The sequence below is a fragment of the Exophiala spinifera genome, assembly GCF_000836115.1.
Source record: "Exophiala spinifera strain CBS 89968 unplaced genomic scaffold supercont1.4, whole genome shotgun sequence".
Classification (NCBI taxonomy): Eukaryota; Fungi; Ascomycota; class Eurotiomycetes; order Chaetothyriales; family Herpotrichiellaceae; genus Exophiala; species Exophiala spinifera.
The window spans coordinates 3,756,855-3,774,992 of record NW_015622516.1 but is presented as its reverse complement, the minus strand read 5'-3'; the positions used below and the strand labels follow the sequence as shown (position 1 = coordinate 3,774,992).

General features: G+C 48.9%; 7 protein-coding genes across 7 annotated transcripts; 3 read left to right on the top strand and 4 right to left on the bottom strand.

The window, feature by feature from the left end:
• Positions 1–336: 336 nt before the first annotated feature.
• Positions 337–3,253, bottom strand: PV08_06585 (uncharacterized protein; the record flags this gene model as incomplete). The annotated part of the gene is made up of 4 exons (XM_016380919.1): positions 337–1,032; positions 1,121–2,321; positions 2,368–2,546; positions 2,594–3,253. 4 exons carry the CDS (start codon positions 3,251–3,253, stop codon positions 337–339), a joined length of 2,736 nt encoding a protein of 911 aa, XP_016236746.1.
• Positions 3,254–4,072: 819 nt separating this feature from the next.
• On the top strand, positions 4,073–5,949 carry PV08_06584 (uncharacterized protein; the record flags this gene model as incomplete). The annotated part of the gene is made up of 7 exons (XM_016380918.1): positions 4,073–4,133; positions 4,191–4,350; positions 4,419–4,742; positions 4,794–5,199; positions 5,253–5,482; positions 5,532–5,662; positions 5,714–5,949. The coding sequence occupies 7 exons, from the start codon at positions 4,073–4,075 to the stop codon at positions 5,947–5,949; spliced, it is 1,548 nt and encodes a 515-aa protein (XP_016236745.1).
• Positions 5,950–6,758: 809 nt separating this feature from the next.
• On the bottom strand, positions 6,759–7,499 carry PV08_06583 (uncharacterized protein; the record flags this gene model as incomplete). The annotated part of the gene is made up of 1 exon (XM_016380917.1): positions 6,759–7,499. The coding sequence occupies one exon, from the start codon at positions 7,497–7,499 to the stop codon at positions 6,759–6,761; it is 741 nt and encodes a 246-aa protein (XP_016236744.1).
• A 560-nt stretch (positions 7,500–8,059) lies between these two features.
• Positions 8,060–10,246, top strand: PV08_06582 (uncharacterized protein; the record flags this gene model as incomplete). The annotated part of the gene is made up of 2 exons (XM_016380916.1): positions 8,060–8,786; positions 8,847–10,246. 2 exons carry the CDS (start codon positions 8,060–8,062, stop codon positions 10,244–10,246), a joined length of 2,127 nt encoding a protein of 708 aa, XP_016236743.1.
• Positions 10,247–10,781: 535 nt separating this feature from the next.
• On the bottom strand, positions 10,782–12,444 carry PV08_06581 (dihydropyrimidinase; the record flags this gene model as incomplete). The annotated part of the gene is made up of 4 exons (XM_016380915.1): positions 10,782–11,232; positions 11,289–11,354; positions 11,406–12,147; positions 12,204–12,444. The coding sequence occupies 4 exons, from the start codon at positions 12,442–12,444 to the stop codon at positions 10,782–10,784; spliced, it is 1,500 nt and encodes a 499-aa protein (XP_016236742.1).
• Positions 12,445–13,082: 638 nt separating this feature from the next.
• On the top strand, positions 13,083–15,408 carry PV08_06580 (uncharacterized protein; the record flags this gene model as incomplete). The annotated part of the gene is made up of 7 exons (XM_016380914.1): positions 13,083–13,234; positions 13,300–13,771; positions 13,836–14,015; positions 14,100–14,382; positions 14,508–14,609; positions 14,680–14,744; positions 14,920–15,408. The coding sequence occupies 7 exons, from the start codon at positions 13,083–13,085 to the stop codon at positions 15,406–15,408; spliced, it is 1,743 nt and encodes a 580-aa protein (XP_016236741.1).
• Positions 15,409–15,913: 505 nt separating this feature from the next.
• PV08_06579 (uncharacterized protein) lies at positions 15,914–17,824 on the bottom strand (the record flags this gene model as incomplete). The annotated part of the gene is made up of 1 exon (XM_016380913.1): positions 15,914–17,824. One exon carries the CDS (start codon positions 17,822–17,824, stop codon positions 15,914–15,916), a length of 1,911 nt encoding a protein of 636 aa, XP_016236740.1.
• Positions 17,825–18,138: the final 314 nt, after the last annotated feature.

The following is an 18,138-nucleotide window of genomic DNA, read 5'->3' as shown; positions in this document are numbered from 1 at the left end:
TCGCACACACGCCATCATCGAGTGTCTACACCCATAAATGCCACCTTGAAAATGTAGTCTTCTATAGTGAGCGTATCTCAGCTTCCGATAAGAAAGGATTCAATGAAACCCGTGTCGAGCAGCGCGCACCGACTTGTCGATTTTGTTGTGTACGTGGGTCTATCGAATTATATCAATATTAAGTATTGGTATATTCTCCTTAACGGGAATCTTTAAGCTATGGATCCTGGATCGCCATTTCTTAGTCTGTTCTTTTTGCTTTATTGTCTTGATTGGAGTTATAAGTTGTATCCTCACTAAGCGGAAAGCGACATTAGGCGTTACGACATTTATCTATCAAACCTCAACGCCATAGTACTGAGCCTTCCGAGCTGCTCCGGTGCCTAAAGATACGATCCAATCCCAAGGAAAAGACCTTAACAGTTCATCGTCAGGTGCGTCTGTGTGGAGATAGTCAGCGGCTAGTTCGTTGAGCTCGTCAAAGTAGATGACGCGCTCGCTCGGTTTTGCCAGGATATGGAACATCTTCTCCTTGGAAGTTGTTTCTGCAAGTCGACGCGCCTCCCATTTCTTCTGTTCTTCGATTGGAGGCAACTTGATACGCCCAGACCAGAGAAGCGCACTTAGGAATGCCGACTTCTCCCAGGTCAGCCAAGAAAGCGATCCATTTGCGACACCAATAAAGGCGATATTTGGGTTGTACATGTCGAAGACATGCTGATACAACCCTGGCACTCGCTGTCCCCCCGGTACCGATGGTCGGACGTGCTTGAGGAACGGGTAGGTGTAGAAATATCCAGTCGCAAAAACAATGGTGTCGATCGACGTGAGAGCTTGTCCTCCGGAAAAATGAATGGTACCTCCCTCAATACATTCAATGGTTGGGAGAACTTCCACCCCCTTTCGTGTGAAGACAGTGGGGAAGCGAGGGTGAGGTGTTCGTTGAGAGACGTAGATTGGCCATTGGACGTATGGTAAACTTTGCAAAGTCACGTCGATGGCACTTTCGTTGCTGCCAACTACCAGAATACGCTAAGTATCAATCACTAGGATTAGCTTACATGTACACTACCAAGTGGTGGAAACCGGGCAAGAGGAGTGGCATCAGAGGTTTACTCACCTTACCGGAGAAATCCTTTCCAGAACGCCAAGTCGTCGTGTGAGAGAGCTGTCCTTTCCACGTATTCAGCCCAGGTATTGCCGGTACGTGGGGGACGGAATTATGACCCGTGGCCACAATCAAAAAATCGAATTCTTCCTCATACCATGTATCCGTGTCATTGGGGTTCTCGGTCCTGAGAGTTAATCTTAATCTCTTATTTTCGATTTTCTCCACGGCTTCGACAGTGGTGTTGTACCGGATCAACTTCTCGAACCGAAGCGCGGCTGTTACCACAGCTTCCGAAATCTGGTCGGCTGAACAATAGGGAGCTGATTCCAGTTTTGGATTAGGAAGCTTGATGGATGAATTTTCCGACATGACGTTATAGGGGATGTTGGCATAAAGGCTCTCGTAGAGAGGACTGGAAGTGAAACGCTGTTGTTTATTTCTGGCAGTTGTAACTGGAAGCTTGGCCTTTGGTCGAGGAAGTGGAGGATTAATCACGTCCGGGTCAGAGGCAGGGAATATCGGAATGACGTTGGAAATTGGGTCGTACGCCCAGCTACCTCCAGGATCCGATTTCCGTTCGAATACGTGGATCTCGAACTCGTCGCCCAACCTCTGAAAGGCGCTAGCTGATACGATGCCAGATACCCCGGCTCCAATGATGGCTACCGTCTTGGGTTTGTGATGGCCGTTGACACTGCTTGTGGTTCCGTAAGAAGTGTCATTTGTGGTACTGTCAACGTCCTCGTCAATATTTCCTTCACTGTAGGTCTTATATGTGATGTAGCCCTTGGACCCGTGGGTGTAGAAAGTGTCACGATCGTAAGGTGTGAGAGGCACCCCAAGCCGGAGCCGATTGACCAGATCAGGATTGGAGATGAATCGCCTGCCAAACACCACTGCATCGGCCAAGTCGCCATCAACAGTTAAGATCGCGGTGGCCGATGTATAGCCTCCGGCACCAAAAAGTACCGTTGGTGCATCGGAAGGGTTCGTCGGCCGAGTCTCCTGCAACAACTTATGAAAAGGGCGGAGAGAGATATCTTCTGGAGGTATGCCTTTGTGTGCAAGTCGCTGTAGGTTCTCCTCAATGCCCAGGTTTCTCGACACACGCGCTTCCCCGACGTGTATGTACGCAACTCCACGGAGAGCAAGTTCGCGAGCCAAGTGGAGTATCTGGGCTAGAGGTTGGGACCCATCCGTTTCGTGGAAGCTGGAATATCAGTGGACCTTTCCTCATTCTCAATTGACCCACTCACTTGGAAAACGGACTGAGACGCACGCCAATCTTTTGGTGACCGACGATTTGTGCAATGTCATCAACGATTTCTAGAGTAAACCTCGACCGGTTCTCCACTGATCCTCCATACTGATCTGTTCGTTGGTTGATGTTGTCATGCAAGAACTGATCAAGTAGGAATCCATTTCCGGAAAGTATCTGGTTCTATAATTAGTTTGGTAATAGTTCTGTGCGAAAGAACTCACCTCAATACCATCTGCCCCGGCCCTGACTGCATTTCGTGCTGAATTTTGGAAGTCTTCACGGATTTCTTTAATCTGTTCCAAGGATACAGAATGAGGAACACCAAATGGCTCTCCCGAGTGCGTGCAGACCCCTGATTCACCAATAGCCGAGGGCGCAAATGCTTTGTAACCGTAATCAGGCGGCTTGGAATGCCCAGCCCTCTCCCAAGCGAGTTTGACAAGAGCTGGGGATGTACAGCGACCCACATGCGTCAGTTGTTGGAACCAGATGCCGCCCTTTTTGTGTACAGCTTCGGTGATCTGGCGTACCGCCTTTATCTGACTCTCGCTGTGAATTGAAGCAGAGAAGGGCCATGCACTCCATTCGGGCTTACCACCAGTGGCCTGGGAAATGATCAAGCCGCCAGGAGTTGCTCGCTGCTCAAAGTACTTGACAGCCAAAGGACTTTCCTGACCGTAGATGCTTCTGCTTCTACCCAACGCAGCATGAACGATCCGGTGCTGTAAAGTAAAAGCACCCACCCTCAATGGCAGGAAAATTTTCGACCCTTGTCTGTCGTAGTCCAGTGGTAGTTGTACCGCATCGTCGTCAGCATCGGTAAATCCACTGGTAGGGCCACGAGCGTTGGCGGATGCTACAAGCCTAACAACCTCAGCCATCCTTCTGCCACAGGTCAGTTTGAAATAGAGGAATAGATAACGAACTACCGAAGTGGGTAGCGAAACTCTTCACAAGATATGCTTATACCAGTCCCTACTAATAGCAAAATGGAGCTTCCTGACTTCGGCCGTAAGGAGTATGCATATTTCTGATTAGAACTGCACCTCCGAGGATTTTATCATGATTCGATCGACTGTCAGTGGTATGGTGTCAGGACACCTCGATACAGAATTGCAGAAATAATGATCGCGTGATTTTAGCACGAATCATGTCATCCATAAACTAGTCTCGAAGGTCCCTCTTTCATTGCACATTTAGAGTATGGAGTAGTTATCTCTGGTATCGGAAATTCGGCTCTTTCAGGCGGAGTACAGTACACGTGGCTTTGAAGTATCCATTATCGAGGTTAACCTCCATTGGCCTGGGCTGGTATATACTTTCCCTTGACAGCTAACATACGATGGGTAGTGCCAGTTGAGTTGCTGGGAGATTTGAAGTGATTACTGATTTTTCGTGGAATGATTACTGATATTCATATTTAGCGAGAGGATTCTCACGGTGCTTCTGCTTGAACCTTTTCGCAGAAGCGCTGGCACGCCATTTTCTAGCGAGATGACGCTTGCCTAAAAGCTTTAGAGTCCACGTAACAGTAGGGCTTCAGGTACAGTGTAAACGGATTTTGCTATTAGTTGAATTCTGTGTCTATAAGAGTAAAGCTCTATAGCCATGTATAGTCGCTATCTGACTCTCATTTTTCAATCGATTGCTTGGCTTGCTTATACTGAAACAAAAAGAACAATAGCTAGAACCCAAACAAGATGGTGTTCTGTGAAAGGAAATCCCAGGAGTCGGTTGTTGTTGAGCTTCCAGCATTAGCCAGTATGTGATAAGTACCGCTGCCACTGGTCAGACAAAATTAACTAATCTTCTACATAGGAGCTGAAGCCAATCAAGGAGACGTAGGGATAGATGAAAATGCAGACATCAGACAAGGAGATGACGTGGCATTGGCATATTACCGCAAGGCACGTCAAACAGAGATTTCTGAGGCAGAGCAAAAACGGGTCTTGAGAAAGATCGATCTTCATCTGATGCCGTAAGTCACCTTCATGAGCAATTCTCACGAGCGCTGGTGGCTATTAACCCTCTTCCGGATAACTTTAGACTTCTTATGGTCAGTGGCTTCCTACAATACCTCGACAAGCAGTCTCTCAATTATTCTGTTATTTATGAACTCCGAGAGGACCTTGGCCTTGTGGGCAAGCAGTTCTCATGGGTCAGCTCGATGTTCTACTTCGGCTATCTGGTGTGGCAGTTCCCGTCTCTCTTGCTGCTACAAAAATTCCCTGTGGGAAAATATTTTTCCCTTCAAGTGTTTGCGTGGGGATGTTTCAGCTTACTTATGGCCACGACTTCCAACTTTGGCGGTCTGGCCGCGCTACGATTCTTGCTCGGTGCAGCCGAATCAGTTCAATTAGCCGCGTTTGTGTGAGTGTTTCTCTAAACTCTTCGGTCTGGCCTAGCTAATTGTACTTGAAGCATCATAACCAACATGTACTATAAACGTGAGGAGCATGCATACCGCCTCATGCTATGGTATGCTATGAATGGAGTAGCAATTATCGCGGGAGGACTTTTTGCTTATGGAGTTGGTCACATCAGGAGCAGCGTGGCTCTGTGGAAGTTCCCTTTCCTTGTCTGTGGCTCCTTGTCAACTGCCTGGTCTGTTGTTTTACTCTTCCTTTTGCCGTCAAACCCAACCTCGGCTTGGTTCTTGAACGAAACCGAACGCGCCATTGCAATTGCGAGGGTTTATGAGAATAAGACCGGTGTTGAATCCAAGACCTTCAAGCGAGACCAGGCCGTTGAAGCCCTTAAGGACCCTAAAGTTTGGCTCAATGCCATTTCAACGGGAGCAGGAAATATCCTCGGTGGAGTTTCCGCTGTAAGTACTCAACTCCAAATCTTCATTCGCGCTCCCAATCACTGAACTTGCAGTTTGCTGGGTTGATCATCAAAGGCTTCGGATTCAGCGCATTACAGACACAACTTCTGCAGTGTCCAACCGGACTCATCGAACTGATTTCCTTGCTCGTCTTTTGTAGCGCTGCCACCTTCATACCCAATTCTCGTCTAACCCTCTCTCTCGTAGCGACTGCAGTCGCGCTCGCCGGCAGCATTATGCTGTATGCAGTCAATCTCAATCATCGATGGGCACTTATCTCAGGGTATGTCTACACTCTTGTCGAACTCTATACAAGTTTTAACAACACCCAGGTTCTGGCTTATGACAGGTTTCATTCCCAACTCTTTTATCCTCGGCCTTGGTACCGTCTCAGCTAATATTGGTGGTCACACCAAAAAGTTGACGGCCCAAGCTGTGTTTTTTATCTGTTACTCTGTTGGTAGTAAGTTCTCATGGATATCGTTTTGCATACCAAGCACTGATAAATATAAAGATATTGTCGGCCCACAGCTCTATACCTCAGCCCCATATCGGCAAGGCCTACGAGCAAATGTTGTAACCTTGGTCGTCGTCCTAGTCACAAACAGTCTGAACATTGTCTACATGATATATGAAAATAGGCAGCGGAGGAAATATCTCGATGCTAACAAAGACCACTTGAGAGAAGAAGACTATGCTTTTCGGGACTACACTGACAAGCAGAATCCCTTTTGCTTCAATATATTGTAGCTCGTACAGGGAGATCCAGTATTTGACGCCGTGCGAACATATGGGACTAGTATTGGTTACTCCTAGAAATATTAGGGGGCCCGAATTGCAACATGGTTCTGTTACCTTCTCTCATGTAGTTCTCTTAAGACGCATTCCCAGTCCCTCGTTTCAAAAATGTGTTTAATTGGTGCTCGCCCCGGACAAAAAGTAAAATCTACCCGTTACTAGTTAGATGTACGGACCGAGCTGCACTTTGGCCCCCCTCCGAATACTGTCGGTAAAGCAGCACTCGAACTTGGATACGCGCCTGAGAATATCGGTAAACTGATTGGGGCTACTATTTAAACGTAGGAGCACCATCGAAGCTCTAACGTGTCCCAGGCATCACACTAACTGTCGAAAGTGTTTGTGAGGAGAGATTCGACTAGGTTTATGCTGTCTGCATTCGATACTTATTCTATATTGTCACCGGCATCTCTTTCCTCGGCTTTGTTGCCGCCATTTTCACCATAATTGCGTCTCATCACCTTACGACTCATACCCATGTGACATTGAAGAAGGCAAGCACTTTCCAAAAACAAGTCGCAAGCTGCGAAGAAAAAGCCCTGATAAGAGGATTAGTGAAGCACACGGGCTCCGGGGAGACAAGGTTCATTACCGCAGCTCTGTACCGGTTCCCGCATCTCAAATATGAGAGACTACTGGTGTACCTATATTCACGGCTTTGAGGTTACGTCTCGAAGTTCATGAGCGATAGCGTGTTCGACAAAGGATCTTCTCGACTGGCATTTTACGTTTTGTGAACGGCAACGCATTCGCGAGTATGTTCACGTCTTGAAAAGTGAACCCCATCCTTTAACAGAGCCTGGGTCAACTCCTGTGACTTGTAGCATGCCCCAGACCGTCGTAGCCACACTATCAAGGACCACGATTGCGTGATCGTGTTCCCATGTCGGTACTCTTGTTGCGCCGCGGAGATTTGTGCAGCAGATAGCAACGACATCAGCGCCTGCATCGACAGCCTCGCTCACCATCGCATCAATCTGTGACTCGTCCACGTTGCCGAAATCAAAATTGTTCGTCATGCTTAAGAACCGTTCCCGACCAGGTGTGATCTCGTAGCCTATCGATTTGTAATTTTTTCGAATAGCTTGGTTGACACAGGCGACGTAGGGGGTTACCAACCCAAGCCTCTTTGATTTAATTCTGTGAAGGAGTTCATTCAAGGACAAGATTGAGCTGGTCGCTGGAATCCCTGTGGCTTTCTGGATGGCTTTGCAGAGAACCTGGTCTTGTTCGAACCCCAGCCAACCCGACGATGTACCACTCCAACCTATAACGTCTACTGCGGCGTCGGCGAGGTGATGAGCAGCAGCTACCATGGGCTCCAGTGAAAATTGAGCATTTGCATTGCCAGATGTGTCGATGGTTGTGACGCGAATGCGAGAGTAGTGAACACTCACTTTAACATCGGTGTCGTCAATCGATGAGGCTATGGCCGATGTCAGCGGTTCAAGGACGGTGTTGGAGGATGGTACAATCACGCCTAGACGGATGCTGCGGACCATTGTGATGCTGCAGCGAGTCGAAGCTACATGCCGGTCGGCGAAAGGTACTTATCGACCGTAGGGATGTTACTAAAATCGGCCTTCCCCGATGATACGAATAATTGTCGGTCCATTCCGGGTCACAGTGGAGATAGCGACGATATCGGGACGATCCGTAGAACCGAGATTTGTAGTATCTTCTCTTTATCTCTTCCGCTCTTGGCACCTCTGAATTATCTTTCGACTGTCTCTGTACCTTGCTCGGTCGGCCATACTACCGTCGCTTCTACCGACAGTGAGGCTTTACAAACTCTATGGCTTTCCCTGCTGCGAACTTGGCCGACATGACACCTGAAGGTGACGCGCCCACTCCGAGACGTAACAAGCGCCCTCGAGTCCTTGTCGCTTGCCAAAGATGCAAATCCAAGAGACAAAGGGTATAATGGACAAATATGTCTTAACTTTGTCCTTTCCTAACGGCTATCTAGTGCGACAATGCCTCTCCTGCTTGCGCGAATTGTGCCCGATCAGGATCCTCGTGTACCTATTCCGAAAACGCCTATCCGTCTTCATATGTCAAAATGTTGGAAGACAGGGTCGGCACTCTCGAAGCACGACTCAGCTCAGTAGAACCCAGCCAACTGCAGTACCTGGAGGACCTCAACGATGATGCTCCTCCACAATCTAGGTTCGACAATCATCCTCGGACAACACGACCTCAGCAGACTACAACCTCCCCGCCTTCGAACAGCCTGACACTGGGCTTAGGCGTGCTATCATCCGTTGCAGCAGCCGAGCCCCATTACTTTGGCTCCTCGTCTGGCCTCAGTCTTGCGCATTTTGTTCAAACCGCCATTGATTCTGGGCCAAACATAGGCTCACAAGTAGCGTTGCCGCTGCTCGCGGATCGGCCATTTTCCAATCATGCTCCATCTTCACAGACGCTACCAGCGTCCCTCCCGACAGCAAAATCTGGATGTGTCTTCATCAAAGCCTACTTCACGAGTGTACATCCACTATACCCTTTTCTTGACAGGAAAGCCGTCTGGGAAATGCACGAACGCCACACTCGCGAACATCAGACAAGATCAGACGGCTCTCCTTTAGACCTAGCAGTGCTTCACCTCGTATATGCCATCGGATCTCGGTGTCTTGAGCTCCTGGGTTCTAGCAAGGTTTCAAGACACACGCCCCAAAGTCACTTTCTCGCCGCGTTAAGGTACGTTCCCGAAGAGATAAAGTGGACCAGTCTACGCTCGATTGAAATCACCTTGCTTCTCGGTATTCACTCCATGAGATCCCCTTCTGGTGAGCCGACACGCCCCTGTTGTTGAGATCTCCACCTCGGTACTGACGTACGCATCCTAGGCACTAGTGTCTGGCATCTATGTGGTCTTGCGCTGAGACAATGTCTGGAGTTAGGATTGCATAAGCAAAGAGCCGTTCCCGATCATCAGCTGCTACAGGATCAAAAACGCAAACGGCTTTTCTGGAGCACTTTGATTTTCGAGAGGAAGACTGCACTAGTCCTTGGAAGGCCATTTGCTGTCTCTGACAAGGAGATCGATGCCGATTTGCCCTTGGATGTGAACGACGGAGAAGACGATGCTACAGCATTGGCAGCGGCTAGACGACGACCCCCTGCTGCTGATGACAATCCTGCCGCCCCGCTGTCCAACATGAGCCTTCACAGACATCACATTCAGCTATACCGCATCCATACGAAAATCCGCTTCACTCTGCACGCCCTGAAGCACTCGCAACAGCCGGAGAGGCTACGAGAGAAGATTGCATTGCGTTTTCGAGAGCTGGAAGGATGGAGGGCTGGCGTCTTGGACCAGTACTCGAACACTCCGTTGGACTTGAACGTGGGAGTTGATTCACTCCCTGCGAGTGAAGCCAATGACTCGTCCGATTCAGACGCCGAAAGGACGCATCGAGCTCGACGAACTGTAGAAATTGAAAAGACAGAACTGCTTCTTGAGTACAACAAGGCTCAGCGTTCCTTGTTCCAGCCACTTATGACAGAGGGCCAGAGTCATTACACCTTTGGAGCCTCGGAATATGCAGCATGTGCTGAGGCGTCTGGCCAAATCTGTCAGCTGTATAGGCGCCTCCATCGACTCTCTCCGACACCATTCACGTTGAGAGACCTCCATGCTGTATTTGTCGCAGGCTTTACATTGATATATTGCATTTGCAACAGGCCGTCGTTGTACAATGCTCAGCACGCCGGAGATATTGGGGCATGTTCAACAGTGTTGTACGTTATCAGTGAGCAATGGACCAGCGCCAAAAAGTATCGAGACGCATTCGAAATCGTATCCGAGAGGATGATAGAGAGGAAGCGGAACGTTGTTGAGGCTGGCCTTATCCAAGGTAAAAACGCAGAGGTAGGCGACGGGAGTCAAAGCCGACGAAGCAGAGTCACAAAACCAGTCATGGGTGGACGCGATAGATCTTCTGCGCGTCGCGGCGTTGGTCGTATTTCCCAAGACTCAGATACTCCGCGCAATCAGCTAACTGGCAATACTCCCTCCTCGACCACACCCTGCGATGTCGGCGTTGACGATCATTCTGTCTTTGGCTCATATACAGATCTCCAAGACATCACCAATTTAACGGAAGCAGACAATGCTAATGCAGATTTTGATCCTGGAACCCTCAATGAGTTTTCCTTTGGCCTAGACCTTGATTCTGACCTTGACGACATTGGCGGCCTTCTGACGAATGAAGGTCTGGAATGGTTCACGGGTGCCGTGCTTTGATTGAATACTGTTCTATTGCACGGTATGAGGTAGTGTTAATATTCATTATATGCCCTTCGGACTTTGAAAGGGCCTTGCAGAGAGTGAGATCATATTGCCTGGTTTCATACATGCACCCATATCAACATTCTAAATATAATGAATGGCGTAGAAGATGGGTTATTCATCATATTAAAAGTACAATCATTTGCTGTCCTAGCCATCTGCACATGCTTATACATAGTGAGAGCTACAAGTTATATATCTGACTGTGTTTAGCCTTTGGCCCAGACGATCCGTGAGATCCTCCTTTTGTGATAAAAGCTTCGGCCCCGGTTAAGTCGAGCTAGGATTCAGATTAAACAATGGCGAGACTGGAGAGTCAACCATGCCGCTCCCACAACGCCGATACCTTCTTTGGACGCAAATTTTTCCACGCCTCATCAGGATGACACAGCCAAAGCACACCTCTGGCACTGAACATCGATAGATAGCAGGAGTATATTCGACTTCTTCACGCCACTAGATGGCACATAAAAAGGCCGACTTTCTGGGGTCAACTCGCTGCATACAAAACGTCCCAACTGCCTACCATTTTCCTGCTTAGTGGCAAGGTGCATCCCTTTCGTGGTACAAATTCGCCATACTTGCTTGAGTTCACGATTTGACCATCCCGAAAAACGACTCGACCGCGCAACAAGGTCATCTTTGGCCAATTCAAGAATTCGATCCCTTCGTATGGCGAGTAGTCACAACCATCATGCAGATCCCTGTCATGTTGAAGTCGCCTCGGTGTGAAAGATTTATGCCAGATCACCAAATCGGCATCCGATCCTACCTGTATCGCGCCCTTCTTAGGGTAGAGGCCATACAGCTTTGCCGGGTTTTCCGATGTCAATTCTACAAAGCGTTTTATGTCGATACAGCGTCTTCTCAAGACACCTTCGGAAAACAGCAGTGGGACGCGAGTCTCTACTCCGGGCAATCCGTTGGGAGTCTTGGTAAACCTACATATGAAGTTAGACTAACGCACTGTTATAATAGGCGTACACATCGAACGCACATTCCGTTGGGGTTACCATTATCTGCTCGTGAGAGTCCGAGCTGCTTACCGTGTGGACCGGTGAAACTGCGGTAGAGTCAGAGCTTTGGTTGGCCCAGGACGGAGTGCTTGGCTTACCTGTACGGACAATGATCAGAGGAGAAGATTGTAAACGTTCCGTTGATAATGCCTCTCCAGATGGCTTCGACATCATTCGGGTCGCTTCTCAATGGTGGCGAACATATAAACTTGGCACCACAGAAGTGTTCTTGTGCCAACTGCGACTTGCCAAGGAGGAGGTACTGGGGACATGTCTCAGCGAACACCGGTTTTAGATGTGATTGAGCTTTCCGGATGACTTCTGTAGACTCGGGCACTGAGACATGAACGATCAGCAGCGGAGTATCCATGACGGAAGAAAAGGTGACCGCTCGATTGGTAGCTTCTGCCTCGGCGGCTGCTGGATGAGCAATGGCCTTGTACACGGGGTCCGTCAGACCCTGGGATTCCAGCTGCTCTGTGAAGAAGTCGACCAAGTCACCATTCTCTGCGTGGACGAGCGCGACCATGCCAAGTTCGCGTGCTTTGTGAAGAGCTCGCAGAAAGTCCTTGTCAGATATCCGCATGTGCTTGTACGTCAAGAATAGTTTCATACTGCTAATCCCCTGTCGCGCGAGAACAGGAAGTTCTTGTTCGAGCACTTTTGGTGTAGGGTCGGTGATGATAATATGGAACCCATAGTCTGCATGGGAGCCCTGATACGTTGCCAGCTGATGGTATGCGTCGACCTTTTCCAGAACCGATTCTCCTCTGGACTGCTCTGCAAACAGAAGCACTGTGGTGGTGCCTCCCGCCACGGCACTTCTTGTTCCTGTCTCGACTTGATAATCATTAGTCGGCATGGTGGCGTCGGAATAGGGCGGAGCATCAACATACTTGTATCAGCACACTGGTATCCTGCCTCACGCGCCCGCGGTGATTTGTCTTGGGCCAGGTGGACGTGCCCATCGATTCCGCCCGGCGTGACAATGGCGTGTTCACATTCTATGATTTGGGTGTTCTCTGAAGCAACAAGGTTCACGCCCAGAGATGAGATCAGGCCATGCTTGATGCCAATATCACATACATAAGCGCCGTTGACATGTGCATTCCGCAGTATCACATCGAAGGACTGCATTCTGGGCAACAAGCGCAAACAATTCGTTCGATCTGGTAACCAAACCATTTATTAAGAGAGGGAAAAGCTACAGAAAAACTGTATACGGCTGCAAGATTCAAAATCGTACCCGGTCCTAATTGGTAGGGTAAAACAGAACATACATGTTTCTCTGCCGACAACGGCGCCCAACCCCTAGCTCCACATTCCAAGTGCCTCAGGTTATCTGTATCTGAGCGTTGATTAATGGCCTTCGGGCTGGTCCGTGATGATAAGGCAAGCCGAACAGCACGGGTAGAAATGAAGATTCCAGCCCAATAATATCCCTCTATGCACGTCGGACTGGCCCGGCATATCTAACTTTTCAAGATAACGATCCCGTATCTTCCCTACAGCGTCGTCCTTTCTTGAATCTTGATACACAATTCGGGTGATCATGCTCTGACATAGGACATGGAGCTTCCGAAGATGCAGATACCCTTTGCTCGTATCATATGATTGAATCATCGTATCTCAAGTTCATCGATTTGAAAGCTAGAGTATAAGATGTCGTTGATCATCTCCTCAACAAGTGAGTGTCAAGACTCAATCAATATCGACACCTCAGTGATATAACTGAACGCCTTCTCAAAAATTTTGTCGGCCAACTGCATTTCAACATGAAGAAGATCTCGAATGTTCGGGTTCGAATTCCCCAGACCACCAAGGAGTGGAAAGAAGCTATTGATACTGGGACCACGAACGACCCTTCATCACAATGGCTAAACAAAGACCTGGCTCCTACTCCTCTACAATCACGAACATGGTCTTGGTGAGTTTCGCTGTGCCATAATCATCTGAGAAGAGGACTGTGTAAGCTAACATCTTGTGATTCAGGATATCACTATCAAGCTATTGGTGGGGCAATGCCTTCAACTCGTCCCAGTGGTCCAACGGGTCCAGTCTCATCTCAGTCGGCCTCAACTGGTGGCAGGCTCTTATCGCATGCATGATGGCCAACCTCATCTCGTCGACCGTTGCACTAGCCCTGGGACGCCCTGGAGCAAGATATCATATTGGATACCCCGTCCTGGCAAGGAGTGTCTTTGGGATGTACGGGCACTATTTCTTTGTCTGGGTCCGCGCTGTGGTAGCCATCATTTGGTTTGGTGTCCAGACATGGTTCGGTTCGCAGCACTTGAGCATCATTTTCCGATGCATCTTCGGCAGCTCGTGGGAGAATATGGCAAACCATCTCCCTGCGAGCGCCGGTATCACCTCTAAGGAACTCCTCGCGTTCTTCCTGTTCTGGATGATCGAGCTACCCTTTCAAGCGGTTCACCCCATAAAGATCAAGTACTTGTTTGCTGTAAGTCTCTGTCCGCTCTTGGAGTGGGTGCCGCCACACTCAGTCATCTGACATCTCTGCACAGGCTGAATCTATCTTCTGTCCTCTTGCGTGTATTGGTACTTTCGCCTGGTGCGTCAGCTATGGTGGTGGGATTCACACCAACACTCTGGGTGCAAAGCACGTCCACGGCGGTGCTCTGGGCTGGGCGATGCTCACCGGAATCAACAGCTGCCTGGGTGTGACCTCTGCCCTCCTAGTGAATGTGAGATGATGACCCCAATTCCCGAACTGGAAACAAACCAGACAATTCAATCTCCTCATTAGTGCTGACATCTCCTCCTGAAAGCAACCTGATCTGACTCGGTACACGCGCCGACCCAAGGACGCCGGCTGGAGACAGGCGTCTTCCATCTGGGCCAGCAAAACCTTAATCTTCTTCTTCGGGATTGGTGCTACAGCCGCAGTTCAGGGCAAATTCGGCGAAGCGTATTGGAACCAGTGGGACCTGCTCAATGCCATCCTTGACCGTTTCTGGGGCCCCGCAGCAAGGGCAGGCTGCTTTTTCGCCGCCATGGGCTTCGCATTATCCGTGTTGGGCGTCAACATTGGATGCAATGCCATTCCATTCGGTATGTCACATCTCACCTTTCATTCTGTTCTTTCGTGATTTGATCGCGGTTTGGATACTCAGATTCGAGCATCTAGTGTCGAGCCTTGTCACCCAGTATGCTAACACGTCTTGTTTCTTGTGCAGGAGCCGACGTGACGGGTTTATTTCCAAAGTACTTCACCATTGTCCGAGGTCAGCTATTCTGTGGCGTTATCTCACTTGCAGTTGTCCCGTGGAAACTTTTGAGTGAGTACTTTAGTCTTTTATCACGTCTTTCTTCACTCATTTGCGGGGACAATGGTTAACTCACTCGAAGCCTCCGGATCTGGATTCATCACCTTCCTGGGAAGTTACAATATCTTCATCGCTCCCATTTGTGCGGTAAGTCCCTCCGGTATTACTTGTGCTGCCTCATTATCTCTATCTCTAGTTCCAAATCCCTTGTCCTTTAGTTAGTTAGTCCTTCTTCTCCGTCCAATCCCGCACGACAATTCAATAATGATCGTCAGCAATAAGGAAATCTGCTGAAGAAGTTGATTCTGACTTGGGCTCCCAGATTATAATGATTGACTACTTCTTTATCAAACGTGGCAATATTCACACACCATCACTCTTCGACCCATCGCGTGGGTCGTTGTACTACTATACAAAGGGTTGGAACCTGCAGGCTTTGGCATGCTGGGTCTGCGCCGCTGTATTTGGCATCCCGGGCCTCGTGGGAGCGTATCATCCGACCTGGGTGGCTGCTGCTGCAACCCACATGTATCAAACTGGATGGGTGCTGTGTTTCGCCGCTGCAGCCACGTTTTACTATTGCAGCAATCGGGTGCTGCCGCCGAAAGTGTTTCCCGCCGGTCATGAGGATACACCGAAGAGCTTTGAACGACTCGCAGAGACAGAGGGGTATTTTGAAGACGAGGACTTGATCGAGTGTGGACATGGAGATCAAGTGGCGCATGGACAAGACCCGCAAGATCCAGACCAGTCGTCGCAGTCGACGAGCGTCGTGGCTATCAATAATGTCTTAGGAATGGAGAAGGTCTAACTGCCCGAATTAATTGGACACTAGAATGCCGGACCGCAAGGCTGTAAGCCAGCAAGACTACAGAGCGCGATGTTGATGTACTGTTCTGTTCTCTGGCAAGTACCTCCATGATGAATTTGGATGTGGCTGGAAGGGGACGTGATGGACTGTGACATACATGAGATGATATGATGATGCTGCCCACAAATCTCTCTAAGTCTGCGTCCAATGTCTCGATTGTTCAAATTCCAAACCTGTGATGTGGCGCGCTTAATGCCCTTGCTGAGATCGATCCGAAATGACTCGCAGGCTAACAATGCATGTCAATGGGGTATAAGTAACTGCACGACCATTTCTATACCAAGCCTTTTGAACGAGATATAAGCCATTGTGTTTTTCATCTATTCAAGTCCCCAACGATCGTTCACGCTCCGAACGCGCCAGAATATATATTTCTGAATGGCGGAATTAGGATTGTGGTATCGATAAGTAGATGTGTCTATATCCGCTCTCTGGATTTCCCCCCTTAATATCTTAACCAAACGTACTGATGCGCTCGCAATTGAATGCCTGCTGATCTCAGCTCGACATTATAGCCACCCACTAGATCATAGGCACTTTCAGGCAAACCCATGAACCTGTCACGGCCAACCCACTGAGGAGTGTCCGAAAAGTTACATAAACACAGGAGATTAGAGTTTGAGCCTGGCCGTTGATACCCAAGCACGGTAGGGTTGCCAGTATAAAATCCTATGGCTCTCCCTCCAGCAATCTCTTCTGTGGTCTTACGTAGATGGATCAGATGCTTCATGCCGGCATACAACCTCCCAGCTATGGTGTTTTGATCGTGTCGTTCATTATAGCGCTGCTCTGGGTACCAGGGCCGATTGACCCAACGGGAGTCGTCCATTTTGGAAGGATCATTCAGATAAGAGTAGTCGTTCAACTGTCCAACTTCATCGCCGAGATATATTAGAGGTATGCCACCAGTGCTCATGGCAATGGAGTAAGCCAGGAGAATTCGTTCCAGGGCACCGTCTTGCCCCGACTCCAAACCAGCGAGCGATGCAGTAGTTCCGGAAATCCTGCAATCCCCAGTCCGGGGATTGTCCTGAAAAGGTACACCACGAGCGAATGATCCCGGATGCCGGTTGACAAAGAAAGCATTCAAAAACTTGCGGTGGTTGGCACCTTGTTTGCCAAGTTCCAGGGCGTCGTTATCAGAAAAGGTCCAGCCGATATCGTCGTGGCTTCGTACGTAATTGACCCATGCACATCCTCTGGCAATATTATGTCTTCGCTCAATAGCTTGTGCAAGCATCGAAGCGTCTCTTGTTGCCAAGGCTTCCCATGTCAAAGCCATTTGTAGAGGATTGTAGCTAAGCTGGCACTCATATCGATCGATATACTGAACAACAAAGTCCGGGTGTACAATGGCTTCTGACTTGAACAAAACCGACGGGGCAGCAATCCTACAGAGGGCATTGAAAGCTCGAAGGAGCTTATGAACCTCGGGTAAGTTTTCGCAGTCTGTGTTCATCTGTTTCCACATAAACGCCACAGCGTCCATCCGGAAAAAGTCCACGCCAATATTGGCTAAGTAAAGCATCTCCTCCGCCATAGCGCGGAAGACGGCCGGGTTTGAGTAATTGAGGTCCCATTGGAAGTGATAGAAGGTGCTCCAAACGTAGCGACCATCTGGCAACTGTATGAAAGAACCTGGGTGATCGTCCGGAAATATTTCTCGAGTTGAACGTTCGAATGCGGATGGAACGTTCCGATCTGGGAATATCCAATACATAGCCGAATGCTCTGGGTCGCCTTCTGCAGCCTTCCTTGCCCACCGATGCTCGTTGGAAGTGTGATTGAAGACCAAGTCAAGCACCAGGCTTATACCCGCCTTGCGAAGGTCCGTGGCGAGTGCTTTTAACTGATGAATATCCCCCAAAGCCGGCTCGACATCACGATAGCTGGAAACGGCGTAACCTCCGTCGTTCAGGGGCTTCGGTGATTCAAAAAGAGGCATGAGGTGTAGATATGTCAAGCCAAGTTCCTGAAAGTAGGGAATCTTCGATCGGATGCCATCGAGGTTTTTCGCATAACGATCCACGTAACAGACGCCGCCCAGCATCTGATTGGACAGATACCATTCTGGATCAAGTTCACGTTCCTGGTCAAGCTTCTGTAGTTCCAGATCTCTCGCCATCCATGACTTGCCACACATTGTTATGAGATCGACTAGCTGATCTAGACAGTCGTGACGATATCCATACAGTTCTGCGAAGATAGCGAAGATGGTGATAAAATTCATATCCAAGCGCCTGTAGAATGCCTCCTCAGCCAAAATAGATTCTCCCACAGAAGTCTTCCCTAGCTCCTGGATGACATAGGCCTTGGCTGCTCGAGCTTGCTGCTCAATGGAGAGGTGATTAGACATGCTGGTAGGGCTCGAGCTTTGATATGTTGCACAGATGATTCTGTAGAATGCTATAGTCGATGAGAACAAAGTCTGGTGTTTACTTTAACTTTTGTGCAAGAGGCCTTGCAAAGTTTCTCGCACTGGTTTTGTTAGACTAGTCAATCAGCTCAAGAAATGACAATTAGTGTCGAAGGGCAACACCTTGCGAACAATTTTATTCGCGACACTGTGGGTTGTGAGTGTACAAGCTTGTGATAAAGGAAAAATAAAACAGATGCGCAAGACAGAGCTGCCAATAATATGTAAACCTTTGCGGGCTCATTTTGATGTTT